General features: G+C 32.3%; 1 protein-coding gene across 1 annotated transcript; it reads left to right on the top strand.

Annotated features, from left to right (window-relative positions):
- The first annotated feature begins 3,860 nt into the window (after positions 1–3,860).
- Positions 3,861–14,830, top strand: LOC133297126 (protein GLUTELIN PRECURSOR ACCUMULATION 3). The gene is made up of 16 exons (XM_061496194.1): positions 3,861–4,026; positions 4,096–4,193; positions 4,283–4,421; positions 4,577–4,605; positions 4,712–4,808; positions 4,909–4,964; positions 5,072–5,179; positions 6,565–6,621; positions 7,818–7,909; positions 8,952–9,036; positions 10,044–10,196; positions 10,685–10,785; positions 12,058–12,222; positions 12,317–12,429; positions 13,192–13,273; positions 14,622–14,830. The coding sequence occupies exons 1-16, from the start codon at positions 3,965–3,967 to the stop codon at positions 14,676–14,678; spliced, it is 1,494 nt and encodes a 497-aa protein (XP_061352178.1). The 5' UTR covers positions 3,861–3,964; the 3' UTR covers positions 14,679–14,830.
- The last annotated feature ends 345 nt before the right edge of the window (positions 14,831–15,175 follow it).

Here is a 15,175-nt window from a genome sequence, read left to right as displayed (position 1 = left end):
TCCTGTTTCGTATTAGGGATGTAAATAAATTCGGAATGAATCCTCTCTAATTTAACATTATCACGTGTCATGTGAAAAGATCTTAACTATTAATAATTAAATTAATAAAAATAATTATGTAACTTTTTATCCTTATATTTTTTTTCTTTCCTCCCTTATCACCATTAACTCACTCATGTATGGTTATGATTGCTCCACATGACATGATCATGTTAATTAGCACATTGAGAGGATCCACTCCCGAATAAATTAGATTAGGTTTGGGTTTGTATAAAAAATATTAGATTTGACCTGTTTTATTAGTTTGTATGAGTTTCAAATTACAAGTTTGACCTGATTTATATTTAAAAAATAAAAGTCTTGGCTAGGTCTGTTAGCCTGATTAAGCCAATTAAACATTCAACAATTAAAAGAATAACTAAAATAATATTATTACATTATTCAGAATTATTAAAATAATAATTTTATTTATTTTATTAAAAATAAATAATATGTATAGGCCGAACATGTACAAAAAAGCATATGACCTATTTTCTAAATATATTTACTTAAAAGACTAGGCATGTTCTATTTTACTATTTATAATAGGTTAAATCTGGCCTAATATAGTTAGGCCATAGGCCCCCATAGGTCGACCTAACCCAATTACACTCCTATGGCATACTCATTAAATTTTAGAGTAAATTTTTTTTTTATCCTCAATAAATATTATAGACCTTTTTAAATTATTTAAAAAAAATTAATTCATGATTCTTTTAAACTTCAATATAGATCCATATTATTCTTTTTGAGGGACTAATGTAGGTCTTCTTTGAATTTTAAAGGGATCACAATTTCGACTAACTGGTCTATTTTAAATTTCAAAGGAACCACAAGTCACTTTTATTTTTAAGGGATTAAAATTGGCCTCATAATTTTTGTTAAGGACCCATTCTTTACTCTAAATTTTAACAATTAAATATTATATATTTTTTCACACTGTGTTATTTTTTAACCAATTAAATAGATTCTTAGATTTATTTACTTAATAAAAAATTTTAATTTAACGATTGGAATCAATGATATCAAAACCAACCCAGTGATTGACTATTGTACTGAGTCACTGATTCAATCAATAAGTCACTAATTAAATTGTATGACTCGGGTTAGTACATAAAAACTATATTTTATTCTCAAAAATTCATAAAATATTCAATTACATGTAAAAAAATTATTATATTGGGCTGCAAACATGTATAATTTTTGTAGGGATAAAAAAAATCATATATGATAATCACATATAATATAATATAAAATAAATAAATAAAGAAAAAAATTAAGTACGAGTTAACTGTATATAATTCCTTTACCAAGTATCATCAACCAACTATATTTAATAATTATAAGGTATTTATCAACGACTCTTTCCACAAAAATGAATTTTTAAATAATTAATATATCACATTATCTTAATTTATTGTACCACAAATTATTTCAGTCCTAAAAGTTAAAATTTGAGGTCATTAATAGAAGAGTACACTGTTAGTAAATAAAGCTACAAAAAGTTTTTTAAAAAGTTTCACACTTTTTTTACAAGACAAGACAACTTTGGTTTTTGGTTTTCTTATATATTTATATAGGTAAAATCATTTATGCAGCCGCTTTACGTACAACAACGACAGATACATGGTTATGATTTCCCACATTTAATACTTTCATCCTTTGAATGGTTATGATTCTCTGCATTTAATGCTTTCAAGCACTGTTGTAAAACCCGGCCCGACCCGGAACCCGGTGAACTGGTCATCAGACCGGTTCGGGTTATGCATCGGATCGGTCATGCATCGACCCGGTCAAATCCAGTCAAAACCCGGACAAACCCGGTGACCCGGCGACCCGGTCGGGTCATGCATTTTTTTTAAAAAAATAAAATAAAAATTGTTTCATCTTATAAAAAAAATATATAACTCATTTTAAAAACTTTTTGTAATTTTATTTGTTGGTATACTCTTCTACAATGACCTCTTAGTTTCCAATACTGATGCAATTTGTGGAATAATAAATTAGAGAATGTTATGTATGTCATTTTAATGTAGTTAAATTTGAAAAATATGAGTTCAATGTCATTAAGAGGTATGTTTATGAAAATTCTGAGTTACAATTTAAATTGACATGGTAATAGTATGCACTTTTTTTTGATAACAATAGTATGCACTTTTATTTATTTATCTTTCATGTTTTTTAGCTTATTTAGTGAACCTTATTTAATTCATTTTAGATATGGAGAATATAATTGAATTTATATGTTCATATTTATATATATTCTTTTATATATCTATACATATCCGGGTCAACCGGTCCGACCAATGACCCAGTAACCCAGTACCCCGACCGGGTCGATGCCCGGGTCGGGTTTAACAACACTGCTTTCAAGTATATATATGGCAAATATTTGATTGTTGCACGTACTACTCTGCAGCTGCAGAAATGTAAACTCCATATATATATATAAAGACTTTAATATTTTTACAATGAATGTAGATAAGTTATCAATGTCATTTTGGGTTGAAATATTAAAAAATTATAATAAGAAAGACTATTATAACCCTGAAATAAATTATAATTACAAAAATACCTTGATTTCTGCCTTAAAATGATGTCATTTTGGACTCAATGTAGATAACTTATCTACATGAACAGTAGAAAAAATGAACCCATACCCATATATAAAGGCATGACCCGCCAAATTTTATGATCCAACTGGGTCATCGGGTTTGACCGGATCCAATATATGGTCGGTCCCATTGTTGTCAAAAACGAGTTTAAAAATGTAAAAACAATAGAAACACAGTGTAAAAACATAAGTAGAAACGATTCTTAGTAGAAATGGGTAAAAATGCAAGTTTTAACGTTTTTTTACTGTTTTTACTTAAACTCAATTTTTTTTAAGAAAAAAAACCTATTTCCCATTTTTTTAAATTCAATCTTAATGTTTTTGGACTTATATCTTATATAGTTATGTGACTTATATTTTTTAAATATGAAGTTATTTATTAAATTTTGACTAGTGACTTACGTGAATTTTTTTTTACATGCATATGTATATAATTTTGTATCTTGATTTTAAGTAGTAAAAACTGTATGTTTCATCTCGTTTTTACGAATTATTTTTCTACCTTTTGTTTCTACATAGAAATTCGATTTTGACTACATTAATCGATCTAATACTTGACTCGAATCGATCCAATAATTGATTCGTCGAGTTCCGGTCTGGTTGGAATTGAAAAAATTTATATTTATAAAAAAATATTAAACGTTATAATCATGTCAATATTTAGTGTGCCATTTCGTGTTTTCATTTTGGGATTTTTTTTTTCATATTTTGCATAAGATAAGAGCAATGTTCTTACATTCACAAAAGGAAGAGAGAGGAGAGATAATGAAAAAAGAGAAAAAAATTAAAGTGGGTCCCATGTAAAATTTGTTTGTGTAGGAGAATTATTTTATTTTATGTAACATAAGAAAAACAATCCCTTTCTTTTTTGTGTGTGTATATAACAATAATTTAATAATTTGTTTATTTTTCACATGTAAAAATCCGTCACTTATATTTAAAATCCTATGAAAGGGATAATTGAGAGAGGTTATAGTTATTACTTTTTTTCTTACTATTTGTTACTACTAAATATTAACCGTTTATTTTCATCAATCTAACGATTATAATTTATTAAAATTAATAAATATAACTCAATAAATTATAACCGTTAGATTTAGGGAAATCAACGGTTAAAAAAAAGAATTACTTAGTATAAGCTTTCACTAGATGAATTGTTTGGTAAAATAACAATTCATTTGTTTTTGATTTTTTTAGTTGCAGGGTTGATCTTGATCCTGGACACCTGGTTAGCTTACGATTACTGTGTAATTTGTACGGTTGAATCAAGAAGTCGTGAATTGAAGGAGTGAAACAACACAAGAACCAAAAATGCATTACTGGGTTCGAGCTACATCTTCTGATTTCGCTGGAACTCCTCCCCAACCTCGCAGGTTATTAACGAACAAACATATCTCTTTCTTTGTTGTTGATTAACTCAGTTTGTCTCATATTATTGTCAGTGGTCATTCTGCTGTTAATATCGGGAAATCCAAGGTTGTCGTGTTCGGGGGTCTTGTTGATAAGAAGTTTCTCAGCGACATCGCTGTCTATGATATTGGTACCCCTTTTTTCTTCTTCTTGTTTTTATTGCTTTTGATCTAATTGGGCATTTTATTCACTTAACACTCATTTTTTGTGTGTGTGCAGAGGCCAAGCTATGGTTTCAACCAGAGTGCACGGGAAGTGGTTCAGATGAGTATGTGGGTCCCAGCCCACGAGCATTCCATGTTGCCGTTGCCATTGATTGTCACATGTTCATTTTTGGGGGCCGTTTTGGGAGTAAAAGGTTTGTGTTTGTGTATTCACTCGTTTTTATGCATTTGATGTTTTGTTACTTTCATATATATATATATATATATATATATATATATATATATATATATATTATATATTGTGTATGTGTGTGTGTGCGCTTCTCATCACAATGTCTGAATTTTACAGGTTGGGGGACTTTTGGGTTTTGGATACTGGTATGGCATTTTGTGTAATCTTTGTTGAGTTCATGTTAGACTTGACGTGTTTGTAACTAACGCTTACTTGGCTTGTTGGCCCTTGGAACAAATGTTGCTGTTCCAGATATATGGCAATGGTCTGAACTATCTGGCTTTGGTGACTTGCCTTCACCGCGAGACTTTGCTGCAGCTGCAGCAATTGGAAACCGGAAAATTGTTATGTGAGACCTATAACGTTTGATTTGACTCTTTTTTTATCCCAATTAGCTGGAATAGGATTAGACTTAAAACATTTAATAAGGTTGATTTAATATGATGCAGGTGTGGTGGATGGGATGGAAAAAAGTGGTTATCTGATGTTTATGTCTTGGACACAAGTATTTTCCTCTGAGACTTTTGAAATATAATAAATCTTACCTCCTTAAATGCAATTGCCTTTAATGCAGTTGAAACAAGTTGTAACATCGTCTTCTTCCTCATTTAGTATCCCTTGAGTGGACGGAGCTCGCAGTTTCTGGGACATTGCCACACCCTAGATGTGGGCACACTGCGACAATGGTTGAAAAACGGTTGCTTGTTTATGGAGGAAGAGGTGAAGTGAATAATTATCCTTGTTTAACATTTGATTTGTTGGGATGTTGAATTTTTTATGATTTTATGTTAGTCTTTTTTAAGAGATATAATAAAAATCTATCTTTTGCTTTCACACAATAGCTTAAACTTTTGGTAGAGTTGGTTCGTAACATGGTATCTGAGTTCTATGACCAAGTGGTCTAGAGTTTGATCCTTGTTAGAGAATAATATAAATCATTAAAAAGGCCATCACCCAACACCTTAAGGTTTTGGGTTAAATTGGTTCTTTACATAGTATCAGAGCTTCAGTGACCATAAGGTCACAAATTCGATCCTCACTGCCCTCCCCACTTTCAAGTGGAATTAGATAAACACAAAGTAAAACAAAAAATTAGGCTTGTACAATATCCAAGCTTCAAGCTCAAAGGGCTCTTGCGTGAGGGGGTGTATTATAGAATAATATGTACCATTAAAAAGGCCATCACCCAACACCTTAAGGTTTTGGTTTGAATTGGTTCTTTACAATCCTTGTTGGTCCTCATTCTTCTAATAAAATGTTAAAGTTCTGTACAAGATAAATGGTGCATTTTCTATGCAACTTAAACTTTTGGGTGAGTTAGTTTCGTGACATTCTCTTTATCCAAATAAAAGAAAAATACACTCAGTTGTTTCTTGGCAATTTCCATGTGTCAAAGAGTTTTTTTTATCATGTAATTGTTTCTTTATTTTGTTCCTCATTTGTTGTTTCTATTTATATTTTGTGAATTTTCATGTTAAAAGAGCATGTCTTAATTCCTCAAATGATCAATTTGCGCAAGTAGGTACATTTCATCACTGCCTCTATTATTTTGTTACAATTTTGGAGCAAGTAATTTTATTATAATAATTTAGGAGCAAGATTAGGCACTTCTTTTTTGGTTTGAATCTAAGCAAGATTGATGAAATTTCAGATTAGCATGACTGTCATGAAGTTATATTAAAAATATGCAACTTCCTTAGTGAAACTAATAAAATTTAACTTTGAGGTGTTGGTTAATTCTTTCTATATTCAAAGGTACTGTGCTGTTGCATTGCTGACCGTCATAAACCTATATGAAACTCCACAGCTCATTCTGAGGTTTAGTCGTCTTTCATTAATGTGTATGTTATGTGAAACTTAAATTCTGAATGGGGAACTTTTCTTTGGGACAGTCTGTTTGGGGTTTTGATAAGCACTGGGCTGGGTGTGTCCTGTTCTGGGACAGTCCCCCCCCCCCTCCCTGACTAATAATCATATTGCTTTGATCAACTAACATGTAAATAAATAACTGTTGTGATTTGTGAATTAATGGAGGGAGCATATATATTAATTGCTGTAATGTCTTTTATAAAGATGTTAATGAGTGCTCTTCTTGGATTTAACAGGAGGAGGTGGACCAATTATGGGTGATTTATGGGCCTTGAAGGGTCTTATTGAAGAAGGTGTGTATTTTTTACCATCTTTATATCCTATCATGTATGCTGTTGTGTTTTCAGTTGCGGGCTGCAAGTTGTTATTCTTATGTATTATTCCTTTGCTTTATGTCGGGTGCTAAATCCTCCTTTCTTATGAGATTTATTGATTTTATTCAAGTTTAAATTTGATCCATATGAAACTTTTTACACATTAGTTTGACTCAATATTTTGCTTTTGCACTTGACTTGGCAATGTCTTGCTTCTTACTTTTCTAAGATAATCATTTGCCTCCAATAAGAACATAATATCCTGAAGTAGAATGTCTGTTTCCAGCCTAGTTTGCATTTGTAAAGCAAATTACTAGAGTATGACATCTATTTTCATATAGAAGTCCCCGGCTTGGTGCTCATTTAAGAGTTTCCAAATATTACAATCACATGAAGGTTGTAGAATTGTTTGAGCACACTTACAAAGATAGATGTTCAAGTGATGGTGGGATTATTTAGTTTCGTAACAAGTCTTCAATCTTGTTGGGGTTAGGTAATAGCTCCTGTTTTGCAAATGAAAGACTTGTATTCAAATCTGAATGTGTGTCCATAAGTTGGCAGTCTGACTTGCCAATCTCTTCTAGTTTAGATAAAGCATATTTCCTCTAAGAGATTGCAACATTGGTAAAAAGACTGCCCAAGATTGTCATTTCATCTAACATTGCATGTCACTGCCCAAGATGAGATAGGGCCTCACCTGTGACCTTAGAAATATAGATAAAGGACATAGTGGTGTAAAAAAAAATATGGGGAAGATAGACAATGATAGTTTAAAAAGCATAAATGGGGGTAAGGATTACAAGTTGAACAAGTTTTACGATGGGTTGCTTGAAGAGGCCTCCATTCTGTAATATGTGCCTTCAGTTGCTGACTATAGGCTATCATTTGTGTTTCTATATCTCAATTTTGATTAGATATGAATGTCTTTGCACAATATTTAATTTCGACGTCTATTGTTTCAAGAGAGTTTACATTTTTGACATGCAGAGTGATTTAGACAGTGTTGGAGCATCTTAATTCTCGTTGGTTCTTTGTTTCCTTTCATTTTTTTTGGAGCAAATTTTATGTTTTCCCTAGTTATAATTATTTCTTTCCTCTTTAATAAATGTAAGTCTCGGTGGCTTCTTATATAGCTGGGTTATGTACTTATAGTTTGTATGTGTTGTGGAGGGAAGAGAATGAAGCACCCGGGTGGACTCAATTAAAGCTTCCAGGTCAAGCTCCTTCTCCCCGTTGTGGACATACAGTTACATCTGGAGGACACTATGTAATCACATTTGCACAATCCTTAATTCTCTTTCTAGTTTTGCTACTTTTGTAGATTGATTTTACTGTCAGATATGGATTTTTATATTGTTCCAACCTTATCTTGTGGTAGAATGGTCTACAATGTCTCATTGTCATTATTCTGTTTTTTTTTTTTTTGGTTGGTTAGGTATTAAAAAGTTGGCTATTATGTGTATGTTAAACATATGTTGATATAGGACAAACTATATGTGGGTTGATGAGTAAAAGGGATCATTTAGCCAGTTGTGACTTGTGAGGTTGGTGGATGGTTGTGCATCAATTGATGCCATTAGGCTATCAAAAACCATATTTTCGATAAAACCATTCAGAGTCAGTCTTTCATTATGATTTCTACTAGAGTTATCTTTGGTCTTTGTCTACCCCTGTTAATTGGACTATCTATTGGTCTTGTTATAAGGCTAGATTGTGAGGGGCCTGAGTCATGGGAATTTGGTGTCTAAAAGCTTTGCGCTTGCAAATAATTGGTTGTCTGTTTCGTTTTCTCTTCAGCTGTTTTACCCTTGGCACATGATCCTGACCTTCACTAGAGTTGTTCAGACATCTAGGTTGAGATTTATCTTATCCAAGCTGGTACTCATCTTTCATTTTTCATGCACATACCTCTTTCCTTCCTTTTTAAGATTGAGAGCAGGTGATGATGTTCGTATTTGGTTTTGGGAGGGTTTGCCGTTTGGTGATGGTACTTGTTCTGATCTATTCCTCATCTGAATCTCATTTATTTAGAAGGAAAGATGTGAAGAAGCTGTAATTAGTCAAAAGGTGGTTGGTGGTTGATAATATGACAGGATTAGATAATAAAACCATATACTGGAAATATAATTACAATATTACTATTATGGTTGCTGTCATCATATAATTTCGGATTTTGTGGCGGTTCTCCCTTTCTCTCCTGAGGCCTTCAATACTTGTTAATCCTTCCATATGATTGTATAAAGTTACTGCTTTAACTTAAAATGCTCATTTATATATTTCTTTTGTTTCTGTTGGTGGAGATTTTGCAGTTGTTGATGTTTGGAGGGCATGGGACTGGTGGATGGTTGAGTCGTTATGACATATATTATAATGATTGTATTATATTAGATAGAGGTGAGAACTTTCACTCTACTTATTTGGAATGATGGTAGGTGTATCCATCACAATTATTATTTTAAGAACCATTATAATTGTTGTTCCTCTGTTAATCTATTCCATTTAAAGCTGACTTGTTAATAATGTCTATTATCATTGCACATACATTACTCACACAATATTGTCTGGGATTCTACTAAATGTTTTGAGGGGGAAAATGGATGGTGTGTGTTAGTTGCATGAAGGGAATCTCTTGCTATTTTCTTTTTTCTGTGGCTCGAAATTCAGAGATTCTGGTTTCAGGAATCAGAAGTCTTTGGTTTTCTGTTGAGTTAACCTGTAGTATCCAAGGAGGGTTATTAGCTGCAGCTTTGATGTTTTTATTTTATTTACTTATTTATACTATTTTTTAATATTGTTTGGTAACATTAAGATTAAAATTTATCCAAAATAACAAATATCTGGCTTTCATCTCATGAACTTAGCATCCTATAATTTATAAGAATTTTTTTCTTATTTTTAAGATTTTTTTTGGCTATAATTAGCTTTAAAATCTCATATAAATTGTACAAAGATATTGTATGGGGAGAGAAAAGAGTTACTTTCTTGATGTGAGCTTCGTGAATCTTCATGTGTTGGGTAGTAACAAACTTACACTTTATTGTTCTTGGAACCTTGATTTTATTTTCAGGTTCAAGATGAGTAATTTATATTTCGAGCTTGGATTAGTTACTTTATTTTAGAAAGAGGCAAATGAGCTAATGATGCACAATCTTGTCCTTGAATAAAAAATGTAGTGTATGTTACATTTTGCTTTAATTTTTGCTGAAGAGGTAAGTTTGTAAAGTATGATATTCGGATGCATGATTTTTTAGACAAACATATATAGTAGCCTCCCTTTTGATTCAAATTATGACAACGTCATGCACAAAATCAAAGTTCTTACTGGAGGAAGTTGCTAATAGTAAGTTCAATTACTTGAATTGTTGGCTTGGGTTAATTTTTTGTTCTTCTGTTGGATATAGTTTCAGCACAGTGGAAGCGACTGTTGATAGGCAATGAACCCCCTCCTGCTCGAGCATACCACTCTATGACGGTTATTGGTTCACGGTATCTGCTAATTGGTGGCTTTGATGGGAAATCAACTTATGGTGATCCATGGTGGTTAGTCTCTCAAGGTATTCATTGTTCTTTCAATGTATACAAAGTTATTTGTTTTTCTTGTTAAATTCTCATTTTAACATCAGGTATTTTAACTGATAAAGTGTGCAAATGAGGGTAATTAACTGTTTTTTGTTTTGCGATGACTTCTTCTCAGACAAGATTCTCTGTCAAACAATAATGTGTTGCTGCACGAAATATGTTGTTTCTCTATATATTCAATTTATTGCATCTTCTGCATGAGCACACTTGCTGGGAGTATTGTTTTATAGTTGACTGGAAGGGATATCCTACTCTTGGAACTTTCTAATTTGTCTTGTGCTTTAATTTAAAATACTGAATCTAGATTACTCTTTTTAATAAATACTTTTGTTAATGGAGAATATTTTCAATAAAGAAGCAGAAACCCTCCAAGATTATATGAAAAGTATTAAAAGAACTGAACTGTCGTAGAGGCTCAAAAAGACATCCTAAATTCCTCTCACTTCTTTTGCATGTTCTGCAGAGGACCCAATTGCAAATAGATTAACTGCATCTCCACCCAGAAATATTCCGGAAAGTAAGGATGCTGCGTCACTCAATGATGATTTTCAACCTCAATTCAAGGTATTGGTTACACTTGTTCTGACAGCACCCTTGGATTGCACATCGAAAAAAGCGTGCCTTATCTCCTTAGTACTTCTTTTTTTTCTTGATACTGCTTTTAATTTGAAGGGGATATTCAAAATTTAGTTTAAATAAAAAATACTAGTAGATGTAATTCTAAGTATTTTTGTTGAAATATAATGGAGAATTGTTATAGTTAACACTTACTGCTCTGGGTTACTAAATGCATAATTTTGCTAATGTGACAAGTGTCAACACTTTTCATTTCTTATCTTTTTGTTTTTTAATCTTTAAAGTGGTTATCATTTAACATATTTTTTCAAATCACAATCTTTTCTTATTTATATTTTCTAACAAGTTTAAAATCGTTAAGGAGAGAATAAAACAACAAGATCCGGAATCCTCCTAAAGCTACAGTTAAAAAATAGAGGAAAGAAAGACAAGAGAAAATACATCAACTCAGAGCAACCCAGTCCTTTGCAAATCTGATCTTGAACACCCTTAAAAAAATCCTTGAGCAGGAACCCATAATGAGGCTAAGAAGACAAGCCTATCAAATAGAAGTTGTGGAGGAGAAAACTTAGTGCTAAATAATCCTGGAATTATGTTCTAATCAAATACATCAGACTTTTGCTAAAAGAGCACAATGCGTCAAAAGGCATGACTAAGGCCTGAGGCAAAGCAACATAGGGGGTCAATACCTCTTTCTGGTTGAGGCACTACCCTATGATGAGGCACATGCCTCTAGCGTTTTAGTTGTGATCTTCTATCTTTATAGCTTATTATCATGTTTATCACTTAGCGCTTTAACATTTTATTTTTACTGTGAGTGTTATGCATGAGTAGTTAATTTTTTAATGGAAAATTGATTCAAAATGGTCAAATTTTTTATTTTTTTTCTTCTTTTTCTAATGTTAAAGCCTTTTTAAGTGAGGTGTGTGCTTTTTGGCACTCCTTATTTGCTCATATGCTAAGTTATTCTTTTTGCCAATGGCCCTGCAGCTATATGAGTTTGGAAGCTATATTGGGTTTGGTCCCCAGTAATTCTCAGTATATACTTTTAGCCCACCTTTTCCCATCCCCTCTCCAAGTTTTATGTCCTCACTTGCAACCCAAAAAGAAAAGAAAAAAAATGGTACTTCGATGCTTAGCCCAGTTCTATCTCTGTATGATGCCTCATCTTGGCAATCTTGAATTTCATTTGTTTATTCTAAGATAAATTTGAGCACATTATATTATCTTTGATTGATTTACTGCTGACATCTTTGTCAGGAAAACCAAACAGAGAAATTTCCTTTTTCAGAATTGCAGAGAAGATTGCAAATATCAGTTTCACTGTCCATTTCCAGGCTTCCGATTGTAAATGAGTTGGAAGATCAAGAGTTTCTTGAATTAGCATCAAAGTTAGCAGGAGAAAAAGTTTCTACAAATTCACTGGTAAAGTAAAACATTCCTATACTTATGTAAAACATTTTTGTGTCCGTATCATAGTAGTAATTTTAAATGAAACAGTATTTTGTTTCCCAACAAGGCAATTGAAGCACTTCGTGAACACTGGAAGAAGTCTGAGTCAAATATGGTGAAACTCAAAGAGCTTGGACCGTTGCTTCGGGATTACCAGCGTCTAATTCACCGGTGCCATGTGTAAGAACTGCATTTTTATACAATTCTTTTTTTACTGTTCTTCCCTATAGTGTTTACAAGGCTTGTAAAGTTTGTAATTGTTAAACTCGATGAACCTCCTATTGTCAGCAAAGTTTTTGTCAGCTTATAGTTTTGCATGTATGTTTATTTATTTCTATTTTTCTTTTGGGTATTGGTACACACATGCATTGATCACATACAATCTAATGTCACCTTCCTATTGGCCTAATTTGCTACCTGATACATTTGCATCAGAGTTAGTGGGTAGTATTTTCTAAAATTTACAGATCCGTTGGCCTTTGGCAATCTTTGTTAGCTCGTTAAGCTAATCTTTGAAGGGAGTGGAACTTGGAGATCTTAGGAGGTGGTTTTGAACCCTATGATAGATGTCAACTAATTATAGAAGAGATGACAATTTTTTTAGTAGGAAGGAATTGAAATAAATTGAGAAAATTTTCACCAGTGAGCAGTGGGTCCACACCCATGGATAAGTGTTGCCTCTCATCAAGCTCTAGATACCATGTTAAAAGGAAGAGAAAACGAGAGTCATATGGGAAAATCCATTTGTTTGAATTACACAACAGAGGCTCTATTTTATAGAGTTGATTTAATTATTACAAGAATCACAAATATCCTAATTACTGTCATTACAAGATTTGGTTGGCCTATGTACATTATTAACATATTTTCCAGCAGTTTGCTTTTTGAAGTTGACTGATAAATAGGTTTGATTATGTTTGCTTATATTTCTAACTTAAATAGAGAAAGGAGTACATCTGATCAGCAACCTGGATTTGGTGAACTTGTGGTGCATCAATTTTACCATGTCAAAAATGTTTCTCAGGTATGCTTTTTGGGGTTAAATGGATATCAACTTTTACTTGTGCTTTTGTTTCTCCTTGGATATGCTTTTTCATTTTGAAATAAGAAGAATTTATTGCATTATGTTTCATCAGTGATATTCTGAGTACCTATGAAAATATTTTATACGGTCATTGTTAATTCTTTGGGAAAATTGAAACTAAAGGCACATTATGTTGTCTGGTATTGCATTCTTCGTGTACATTGTTGCAGACACTTTAGTTAGATTTGATCAAGTCTGAAATTGATTAACGTACATCATGACCGGCTAATTACTTTTTAAACTTACTCTAGTTATATGTAGATGTTGTAGTTTTCTAGTGAGATATGCAAAGACAGTAACTTTTTCCCTAACATACATTAATTACCCCCTAAAATTACTAAGTGGCAAAGTCTCAGCTGTCCATGTAGATGGAGAGTGGCTAAGGGCTATAAGGGTCACTAAAACAGAGGGAGTTTAATTGAAAATATTGAAACTAGATTTGTATGCGTAAGGGTTGTAATTGAAAGGCCCTGAATGCATTTTATCTATTACACACAGAGACACACTACTGAAAATATCAGCCTTACATAGTATTAGAATTAAAATTAAAACACAGGGACAGGGTACGGAAACTCTAGTTCATATTGGCAAATCGCTTGATTGTTTTTCACTTTTTTGACCTATATTTTGTATAGTCAGGTTGCCATTTCCTAACTAAGGAAAGATGTAATACATGCCTGGTCCATAGATGCAGGAAGGGCTTCTTAGTGGTAAGCAAAGAAGCCACTTGTGTATCTTAACATAAGGAGGTAGCACTTTGTTTTAGAAGAATTTGTCATTCCTACAACTAAGCAATTTAGGAAAACAGATGTGTGCCCACACCAAATTATGTAGAACTTTAAGTTTGGGTTGAATTGGTTCTTTACATAGTATTAGAGATGACATGAGTAATTGGTCATGAGTTTGTCCCCATTCTATTAAAAAATAATTAAATATTATGAAGTGTTTTAGTACAGGTAGGTTGGAGAAATATAAAATCATTAATGTAACCTTACCTAATAACAAGTTTTTGGATTGAATTAGTTCTTTACAATAATTCTTGTTCTCAGGTAATTAATAGCTTTCAAATGATACACTCCTGTTATGCAAAATTAGTTAATTTGTTAATCTGGTGGTGGAATTGCTTGGAATTAAGACTCAATAAAAAATGGCCCTATCATTTTATCATATAGATCAAATGGAATACTTATCTTTGTACGCCATTATATCATTTGTCTCACACTTCTTTTTGATGTTTAAATACTTTACCGTTTTATTTTCTCATTGTCTCCCGTTAATTCTAATGCAGTTGCGCATGGATGATATTCCAAAACTTTTGGCGGAGTACAAACAGCTACCTGTATGAACATTCGTTTGATGAAAATGATTTTTTTTTTATCTTTTCCTAGAGACAAGGAACAAAAGAATTGCATGATGAGTATTTTCTAATTTATATGAAATGCAAAACACGGCCCCCAAGTTAAAAGTATTCATGATTCACTGTGAAGTTTTGGTATACTTTACAATTGTTATGAGCATCGATCCTTAAATATCCTGAAATGTAGCTTTTCTATTTTCAACATAGAACATTGACAAATGTGTTCAACCATGTTGCACCGGCACCAACATGGGACATGGAACATGACATAATGACACGTTAATTCTAAAAAATGTTAGATTTTGACACGTTAGGACATGTTTTGATATTTAATAATATTTTTAATTTATGTAGTGTATATTATATTTAGAGTAAATACTCTTTTGGGTCCCTAACAAAAAACACAGTCTTCACTTTAGTCCTTTACAAAAATAAATTAGTCAGTTAGTCTTTAACATATTCAAAGTGGACCCATTTTAGTCCTT

This window comes from Gastrolobium bilobum, unplaced genomic scaffold (genome assembly GCF_033153095.1).
Source record: "Gastrolobium bilobum isolate Gb01-03AN ecotype WA unplaced genomic scaffold, APGP_CSIRO_Gbil_v1 utg7479, whole genome shotgun sequence".
Classification (NCBI taxonomy): Eukaryota; Viridiplantae; Streptophyta; class Magnoliopsida; order Fabales; family Fabaceae; genus Gastrolobium; species Gastrolobium bilobum.
The sequence above is the reverse complement of the archived record's forward strand: the minus strand, read 5'-3'. Positions and strand labels throughout refer to the sequence as shown.

Excerpts from the sequence above, each read along its gene's own strand:
- LOC133297126 (XM_061496194.1), top strand. The coding sequence starts at position 3,965 with ATGCATTACTGGGTTCGAGCTACATCTTCTGATTTCGCTGGAACTCCT. Across the intron at positions 10,197-10,684 it reads ATGGTGGTTAGTCTCTCAAG|AGGACCCAATTGCAAATAGA; the intron begins GTATTCATTGTT and ends CATGTTCTGCAG. Across the intron at positions 13,274-14,621 it reads ATGTCAAAAATGTTTCTCAG|TTGCGCATGGATGATATTCC; the intron begins GTATGCTTTTTG and ends ATTCTAATGCAG.